This window comes from Mandrillus leucophaeus, unplaced genomic scaffold (genome assembly GCF_000951045.1).
Source record: "Mandrillus leucophaeus isolate KB7577 unplaced genomic scaffold, Mleu.le_1.0 Scaffold86, whole genome shotgun sequence".
NCBI classification, from domain to species: Eukaryota; Metazoa; Chordata; class Mammalia; order Primates; family Cercopithecidae; genus Mandrillus; species Mandrillus leucophaeus.
The window spans coordinates 2,328,416-2,337,766 of NW_012109363.1; the positions used below are offsets into that span (position 1 = coordinate 2,328,416).

Genomic DNA, 9,351 nt, shown 5'->3' on the forward strand with positions numbered 1-9,351 from the left:
ATTGAGACAGGGTCTTGCGCTATGCCCCAGGCTGGAGAGCAGTGACACGATCTTAGTTCACTGCAGTCTCAAACTCCTGGGCTCAAGCAATCTTCCTGCCTTAGCCTCCTCAGTAGCTGGGACCACAAGTGCGCACCACCGTGCCTGGCTAGTTTTTTAATTTTTTGTTGAGACGGGGTCTCACCATGTTGTCCAGGATGGTCTCAAAGTCCTCGGCGCAAACAAGCCTCCCACCTCAGCCTCCCAAAGTGCCGGGGTTCCTGGGGTGAGCCACTGTGCCCAGCTGAAAACACGAGTGTTAATTCTTCCCCCGCAGACCATGACTGTGAGTGTAATGTTTATGCTCTTCCTTACCAGTATCCATTCAACTAATATTTATTGAGCTAGGCATTGTCTTAGGGACTGGGGATATAGCCGTGGACAAGGTGGGTTCCTGCCTTTGCAGAGGTCTTTCTGAGGGGCCCTTGCCCTGTCCTTTCCCCTGGATGACTGTACAAGGAATCCCTGATAAAGACACACACTCCGGCAGGCGGACACAGACATTGAAGTCTGTCTTCCAGTTGGGAAAGCCTCGCCTTGTTGGGAGGCAGAGGGATGTGTCCAAGGTCATTGTTGGTGTTAACAGTTCATTCCCTGTCTCCCCAAATTGGGAAGACATGTACGAGGTGCCCTGTTTGCATGTTCTGTCGCGGTGGGTTGAAAAAGCTTGTCCTCAGTCAGCCTGCTTGAGCTGTCTGTTGACTTGCACAAGAGTTTTTGGCCATCAGCATCATTTTTCTTGCCACTGGGCAGAGTGGGTTTAGTCTTCAGATTTAAAACCACCTTGACTGAGTGCTGCTCTCAGGGACCCTTTGGGACCTTGCCCCTCCCGTCCTGTGACTCAGTCATCTTATCTGTCCCTCTGTTTCTAGGTGTAAAGAAGAAGCCCGCCGGGCATGCCGAGCAGGAAAGAAGCAGCTGGTGAGTTCTTGCCTCCTCCAGCCCCATAGCAGTGCCCCAGGCAGGCCTGGAGCGATGCCCAGCAGTTCGGAGAGCAGCCCGCTGGGGTTTTGAGGGGGACAGAGTCTGCAGGGGCCCAGGCACCACAGCTTATTTTACAGACCGGAGGGAAGAAGGCTGGGACAGCCTTAGCGTCTGGGAAGGGCTGTCTTCCTCTTGCCCTTTGGCTTGCCCAGTTCAGCACTGACCTAAGTCTCCATGCCCCCCAGGCACTGAGGTCTCTCAAGGCCAAGCAACGGACAGAGAAGCGCATCGAGGCCTTGCATGCCAAGCTGGACACTGTTCAAGGCATCCTGGACCGGATCTATGCCTCCCAGACAGATCAAATGGTAGCCACTCCCCCCTACTCCAGCACTCAGCTTGTCTCTCCGTGGGTGTTGGTCACTTGCAGCTTCGGCTTTGCTGTTTGGAGGATCCCTGGGTTCTTTCGGGATGTAGCTGGGGTTGCCTTTGTCTTTCCAGTCAGGAGGTTTGGCCTCAGTGGGTATAGGGTATATTGAACTTGGGTGCCAAAAAAACCCCAAAGCTGCCTTTTGGAGTTGAAACAATATTGTATGTATTTTGCCAAATGTATATCATATGCACTGATAGCTTTGCTTTGTCTTTAGGTTTTTAATGCCTACCAGGCTGGGGTGGGAGCACTCAAACTCTCCATGAAGGATGTCACAGTGGAGAAGGCAGAGAGCCTTGTGGATCAGATCCAAGAGGTACAGAAAGGGGCCAGGGAGGGAGACACAGGGAAGGAAGTGACAGAGGACAGATTTGACTTCATTGTACATCCTCTTTAATGAAACTTGACTTATGACCTTGTGAACTTGAGGAAGCTTTTCTTGATTCTCATTTGGGGCAGGATTGCTTTGTCACCCTAGATATTTTCTACCGAAGACTGAGATGCTCAGAGCCACCATGCCCAACTCAGGGCTTTGCACTTGTCTCTTACAGCTCTGTGACACCCAGGATGAAGTTTCTCAGACTCTGGCTGGTGGGGTAACCAATGGCTTAGGTGAGTGGACAAGGTGGTTATTTTTATTTTTATTTATTTATTTTTAGATGGAGTCTCACTCTGTCACCTAGGCTGGAGTGCAGTGACACATTCTCGGCTCACTGCAACCTCCGCCTCCTGGGTTCAAGCGATTCTCCTGCCTCAGCCTCCTGAGTAGCTGGGATTATAGGCGCACACCACCACACCGGGCTAATTTTTATATTTTTAGTAGAGATGGGGTTTCACCATGTTGGTCAGGCTGGTCTTGAACTCCTGACCTCGTGATCCGCCTGCCTCCGCCTCCCGAAGTGCTGGGATTACAGGCGTGAGCCACCATGCCCGGCCCAAAGCAATTGTTTCTTCTTTTCATCCTAGAAGACTTCGTTTCCATGTGCTGTGATGAGTTTGACAGTAGATTTGCTTTTCCAGCTGCAGGCAGGCCTCTCCTAGCCTGCCCTCCCTGGGGCCCATCTGCAGGAGCAATCAGGGAATTGCCATTTCCTCCTTGACAGCTGTGCTCATGACCCATCTGTGCTCCAGCATTCCTCATTCACAAGGCTTCCGACTGGAGGATCCTCCTTCAAGGGCAAGGGGAATCAGGGTCAGGTCCATGGGGTTAACAGAATACACCTCCTTGGTGACTTAACTCTGAGTGTGGAAGCAGCGTCTCTGCTTGAAGCTACCCTCAGTTTCCTGACTTCCAGGATTTTTTTTTAATTTGCAAGGAGGCCTGGCATCTTTTGAAAAGCTAAGCGGAGTTTTGGTAACCTCAGTCCTGTACTCTTTAATGCATTTCTCCCTGGAGTTTATGCATCTTTATGTTCTCTTTAATTTCCAGATTTTGACAGTGAAGAACTGGAGAAGGAATTGGACATCCTCCTTCAGGATACCACCAAAGAACCTTTGGATCTGCCTGACAACCCCCGCAATAGGCATTTTACCAACAGTGTGCCTAACCCTAGGATCTCAGATGCTGAACTTGAAGCTGAACTTGAGAAACTGTCCTTTTCAGAGGGAGGTATGGAGCTGTTTTCCAAGGCCTCAGGCGGGCATGTGGCCTTCTGGCTGACAGAGTTGATGGGCCCAAGCCCAATTACTCAATTTGCCAGAGTACCAGAGCCCTATAGGGAGTTGAGGGTTTGTTTATATTAAGACTCAGTCTCATAAACACTGGAATGCCTTCATCTTCAAGATTTTCCTGTTATAGTGTTCAGTCATTTCTTTGCCTTGCAGGTTTGGTCCCAAGCAGTAAATCTCCGAAAAGGCAATTGGAACCGACTCTAAAGCCATTGTAGGACCCTCAAGTGAAGGACCCTCATGTAAAAGAGAGACCAGGCTTGCTGGGTGTGTACATAGTTATTTAAACAAGAAACTCTCAGAATGTGTTTGGAAGAGGAGGAAGGAGAACTACTGATTTATCTGGATGCTACTACTTACTACAGGACAGATAGAATTTCTGGAAGCGATGCTCCAAAGGCTTGCTCCCAGCTGTATTATGGACCTGCCTTCTCATCTTTATAGTGCCACAATTTATACAGTCCTGTGTCTGACCTGTCATTTCATAGCCTGCAGTTCTTGCCATTGGCACACTTAGTTTGTCTTCACCCACCAGCTTTGTTCCAGCCTATGAAGGGGAAAGATTTGCAGTTTTGCCAAATCTGAATCAGTTCCCACTTCCCCCTGTGGTTTTTTAGAGGGGTTTATCCTCTCGCTAATGTCAGTTAAATAACTTACTCTGCCCCAGTTGATTTCACTGGTAAGAGAAGAATGAGAATGAAACACTTCAAGGTTTTATTTGAGGGGACTTAGCTGCCATTTTATGGAGAAACATGTAGTGTAAAAGGTTTTTCTCTAGGGTCATTTGTCAGAATTCTCCAGGTGTTCAGAGAAAGAGGTCGCCCCAAGTGGCCCAGAGTCATGACAGTCCGGAGGGGCTGGTGTGGCCGGTGGGCGCTGCCTCTTCATCCGATGCAGCAGGAGGTCCGTTGGTGGGGGAAAGCTTCTTCCGAGGCCTCTGCACTCGCCTGGGAAGAGGCCCAGTCACTACAGGACCCCGAGATGTCCAGACCCCTTATACTTTTTTAAAGAGGCGAAACTGTGGCCTTGGCCCCATCATGGGATAACTTAAAAATACATACCTATCTTCCAGAACAAGCCACACAACAACACACCTCCCCTCCTTGAGCCTGGCGCACAGCACCGGGCTCTGTGAATTTGAAAAGCGTTTTACTTTGTGGCCTACTGCTCGGGGCAGGGGAGCTGAGCCAGGATGTGCAATAGAAGCAGGGGCTGTGCCTTCTGCCAGATCTGCCGGGAGCTACCTGGGCCACCCGTGCACCTGTCCTGCTTCCTGCAGTCCCCGCTCCCTGCCTCCTCTGAGGGACTGGGCAGGGCGGGGTAGGGGGATAGACAGGAAAGGGTCTGAATGCTCTGGCAACGGTGAGAAGAAACGATAGCCACAATGCCACTCCGCTGCCCAGCCGCCAGGATTTCTGCCTGGAGCCCTTTGCCCTGTCCCTGCTGCCTGAGGTGGCGTAGAGCAGAGGAGAAGAATTTGCTCCAGGCCAGGAGCACAAATCATTGTTCAATGAATTTCTCTCCAACTCGACCTTGGTAAACGGAAATGTTGGGGGTGAAGAGAAACAATCACTATTTTTTTTCTTTTTTATCTGGTAAATAATTAAAAGAAAAACCGGAACACTTGTCCCGTCTCTTCTTTAGGTTGTATCAATGTCTTGTTCCTTCGTGCCTCCCCACGCTTCCAGCTTCTGCACACTTTGGTTCTTTCTCTGAAGTCCACAGGAGAATGTGGAGCGCCTGATCATGTGAGCTTTGAGCTGCGGCAGCTGCTGCTCCATCCAAGTGGCCGCGCACAGTGAGCTCTCCTGGGGAGAACTCACTCTTTGAATGGCCTCCCTGGTTTTAGCAGTGTGCCATTGCTACAGTTTTCCGTTGTCTGGGCTCTATGAGTGGCCTAATTTCTTCTGCTCATGTGATTGTATCATATTTTAGTCTGGCACTGGTATTTCTCAGCCCCTCCTCCAGGGATGGTGTTTGCCACCCCCTGTGAGGGAGATGGGCTTTGAGGCTGAGGGCAGCATTAGGAACAGGCGAAACAATTGGCTGCAGCACTCGGTCTGCAGCTCCAGGTAAGTCAGAGGTGAACTGGCCAGGAAAAGGAGGTGAGAGCAGCGGCTCAGAAAGTCCTGGGAGAATCTAAAGGACCGGGTGAGAAGGGCGAGAGGAACTGGAGTTCACAGGCCCTGCCAAAGAGAGGGTAGAACCGCTGTTCCATTCATTCTGCTGGAAGGAAGTGGCCTGGACCTGGTGAGCCTTGTTAGTCTGGTTTAAGGTTGCTTTTTCTTTCGCTATCCTGAGCCACTGAAGAATCCTGTTAAATGATCCAGTCTTATTCTTTGCTGTGCTACAGGAAATTAAAAGGAGCTATTGAGTCTGCTGGGAGCAGAGAACAAGAAGGGGTCATCTACAGGACTCTGCTGGCGGCGGCTGCAGCTGCCAGCATGGGATTCCCACAGCTGGGCAATCAGGGCTGAGTGGCCTCAGGAGTCAGCACCGCGGAGGGATTCACTCCTCTTGAGAGTTTTCTCTCTCTTTTTTTTTTTGAGACAGGATCTTGCTCTGTCACCCAGGCTGGAGTGCAGTGTGAGATCGTGGCTCACTGTAGCCTCGACCTAGGATCAAGCAATCCTCCCACCTCAGCCTCCCGAGGAGCTGGGCCTACAGGTATGCCACCTCACCTGGCTAATTTTCTTTATTTTGGTAGAGATGAGGTCTCAAACTCCTGGCCTCAAGAGACCCTCCCACCTTAGCCTCTCAAAGTGCTGGGATTACAGGTGTGAGCCACGGCACCTGGCCGACTTCCTTCTCTTGAATCTTTGCTGCCTCATGACAGGAGTCAGAGCCTGACAAAGTGAAGAGACGATGCCGTGCCTGGGAGGGTGGCTGGAGAGTCCCCCATCACTGCTAGTATGGGAACGGTGATGGTTTGCAGAGAGGAGGTGTGGATAGAAGGGTAAGTGGGTATTTGGAGGTGAGGGGAAGGGTGCTACCTGGGAATCTCTTGAGCCTGCCTCAAAAGGTTGTGTAACCAGAGTCCTGGGACCGGGGTGGGCTCTGCAGTCAGACGTTGTGAAAGAGATGAAAGGGTTACACTGCAGTTCTCACTGCCTGCCTGAAGTGACAGCCCAGGGCTGAGCAGACCTCCGGGAGGTGGTCATGAGGATCTGGCTCAATCTGCTGAAAATATAATCTAGGCCATCAGAAAAGAGGAGGGAAGAGCCGGAGCTGTGAAGAAAGATGAGATCACTGAGAGCACTGACTCCCAAAGAATCAAAACGAAGCCCTGCTCTGAGGCTTGTGGGTGAGCCTGGTGACCCTCCTTTCTTCTGAAGTGTCTTCATGTCTTCTCATTTTTACGTAGTTGTGGCTACTCTTTGGGGAAAGTGTGGCTTCTTTTCTCCTTCTGCACAGAAGCAATGCAAGGTTATAGACCCTGGAATATAACCAGAATATGGACTCTGGAATATGGCCAGAAGGAGCCACGAGAAGGGTAGGGGAAATGTCTGTTTTACAGAAGAGGACCCTGAATCTTAGACAGCTTGCTGAAGCCACAGAGCTCACAGGGGAATTTAGTTTATTGACTTCCAGCTTGGAATTCTTTGTTACACAAGTGTTGAGGATCAGAAAATAATGCCCCAAATGTGGCATTTGACGAGCTGGACTAAAGCAGCAGCCTCAAGCTCTCTCTCTTGACTTTCCCCCACCATGGTGTCTTTCTGACCCTTTCTTTTCTTTCTTTCTTTTTTTTCTTTTTTTTTTCTTTTTTTGACACTCTTCTAAAGCACCAGGAGCATGCTATCTCTCTGACCCTTTTTCTTTCCTTTTTTTTGGACCTTTTCTTTTTCTAAAGCACCAGAAGGAGCTCTTTCTCTGGAAGTTCCGTTACCTGATTGAGAAAACTTCTTCTAAAATAAATGCAGTTGTCTTAAAGCCCCCTCCCTATGAATCTCATTAAATAACCAGGAATGATTAATCACCCAAGAAAAGACTAAAAAAGAAGCTACAGCCAGGATACCATACCAGACAGACTTTTCATCTTTTCTTCTGAGGGCAGTTTCAAGAGATAACCTGGGAGACTGTATCCGCATAGTAAGACAACCTTGGTTCACAGTGCAGTACTACCCCTCACCTTTCATGACTTGTCCACAAGCTATTGTTTGTCCTTCAGTCCCATTCAGCGTCCAAAGAGAACCATTTACAAACCACTGTCAGGTCTTTGGGTCCATTCATTTAAAGCCCCCCTACTTCCCTTTCCCCAGTGAAGAGAGTACTTAAGTGCCAACCATTGGGCCTTTCTGTGTTATGTTCATATTTTTTATATGGCTCCCCTGCTTCATGCATGTTAATAAATTTGTTATGTTTTTCTCCTGTTAACCTGTCTTTTATTGTAAGAGTATTGGCTATGACCCTTAATAGGATGGAAGAAAGAGATCACCCCTTTCCACTCTTGCACCAGGCTACTCCTAACCACACTCTCAGAAACGCATTCTCATGACCAGGTGCAGTGGCTCACACCTGTAATCCCAGCACTTTGGGAGACCAAGATGGATGGATCACTTGAGCCCAGGAGTTCAAGACCAGCCTGGGCAACATAGTGAGACCCCATCTCTAAAAATGGAAGAAGAAGAAAAAAAACACTCTCAAAAAATAACTCCAAAATCACTTTCTGTAGTGAGCATGTGCCCTGACCCCATGTCAATGCTTATGGTTGGCAGATCAGCTTTCTTTGGCTGACATTTGTGCAGTTACACAGACTTCTACAGATTGGAAATTACAGGCTGGCTGCAGTGGCTCATGCCTGTAATCCTAGCACTTTGGAAGGCAGAGGTGGGCAGATCACTTAAGGTCAGGAGTTCCAGACAAGGCTGGCCAATGTGGTGAAACCCCATCTCTACTAAAAATACAAAGATTAGCCAGGCGTGGTGGCGGGTGCCTGTAGTCCCAGCTACTTGGGAGGATGAGGAACGAGAATCGCTTCAATCCGGAGGTGGAGGTTGCAGTGAGCTGAGATCGCACCACTGCATACCTGCCTGGGCAATAGAGTGAGATCCCATCTCAAAAAAAAAAAAAAAAAGAAAAAAGAAAATTGCCTCCCAGGAGATACTGAGTAGGGCTGTGCCTCAGAATCTCCCTATTTTTAGGGAAACCAAAGTAAGTATTAAGAGTGTTTCGTTGTTGTTGTTTTGCTGGTCTGCACCCTGTAGATAACGTTTGGATTGTATTTTGCAGCAGGCCCTTCAACTGTACAGAAAAGAGCCAGCTATTGGCCGCATAGCACTTCCTGAAGGAGCAGGTTCACAAAAGTAGTAAAGCCGTCTTTATTCACAGGTGATACAATTGTGTATGTACTAATCCAAGGAACCTATAGAGAAACTGCTTGAATGAAAAATGTATTTTAGCATGGTCACTGGACACAAGCTCAATATTTTAAACATTTAGTATAGTTCTATATACAAAAATATAAAAATTTAAAAGAAATGATCTATGCTAGCGCCCAATATATTGAATTCTAAGGAAAAAGTTTAATACCCTTTACCATGGCTTCTCAACCTTGGTGCTATTGATATTTTGAGCCTATAATTATTTGTTATGGGAATCGTACATTTTGGGATGTTCAGAAGCATCCTTGCCTCTGTGCACAAGATTCCATTAGCGCTGTCCATCCCCTAGCATAACAGCCAAAAATGACTCCAGATACTGCCCTGGGGGATGGGGAGGATGGGAGCAAAATCACCCCTAGTTAAAAACCACTGCTCTACACTGAAAACTGTAACATATTATAGAGAAAAAAAAAAGTTAAAGATGTCCATCCATTCTTCCAAAATTTATCTATACGGTCAATAAAAACCCAGTCAGAATGCCAGCAGATTTTGTGCATGTGTGCACGTGTGTGTATGTGTAAATTAAAAAGCAACTCTAGGCCGGGCGCGGTGGCTCACACACCTGCAACCCCAGCACTTTGGGAGGCTGAGGTGGGCGGATCATTTGAAGTCAGGAGTTCGAGACCAGACTGGTCAACATGGTGAAACCCCGTCTCTATTAAAAATACAAAATTAGCTGGGCGTGGTGGCTTGTGCCTGTAATCCCAACTACTCGGGGGGCTGAGGTGGGAGAATCACTTGAACCCGGAGCCAGAGGTTGCAGTGAGCCGAGATTGTGCCACTGCACTCCAGACTGGGCGACAGGGAGACTCCGTCTCAAAAAAAAAAAAAAGAAAGAAAAACAAAAGCAATTCTAAAATTATGTAGAAAGGCAAAGAACGAAAAATAGCCAAGGCAGTCTTGAAGAAA

General features: G+C 48.4%; 1 protein-coding gene across 1 annotated transcript in view; it reads left to right on the forward strand.

The window, feature by feature from the left end:
• The window catches only part of CHMP7 (charged multivesicular body protein 7), a 22,617-nt gene extending 17,933 nt beyond the window's left edge, over positions 1-4,684 (forward strand). Inside the window, exons 6-11 of the mRNA XM_011968820.1 lie at positions 912-960; positions 1,209-1,328; positions 1,608-1,706; positions 1,942-2,002; positions 2,820-2,999; positions 3,215-4,684. Of these exons, the coding sequence (XP_011824210.1) occupies positions 912-960; positions 1,209-1,328; positions 1,608-1,706; positions 1,942-2,002; positions 2,820-2,999; positions 3,215-3,276 (571 nt within the window). The 3' untranslated portion in view covers positions 3,277-4,684. The remainder of the gene's footprint in view (positions 1-911; positions 961-1,208; positions 1,329-1,607; positions 1,707-1,941; positions 2,003-2,819; positions 3,000-3,214) is intronic.
• Positions 4,685-9,351: the final 4,667 nt, after the last annotated feature.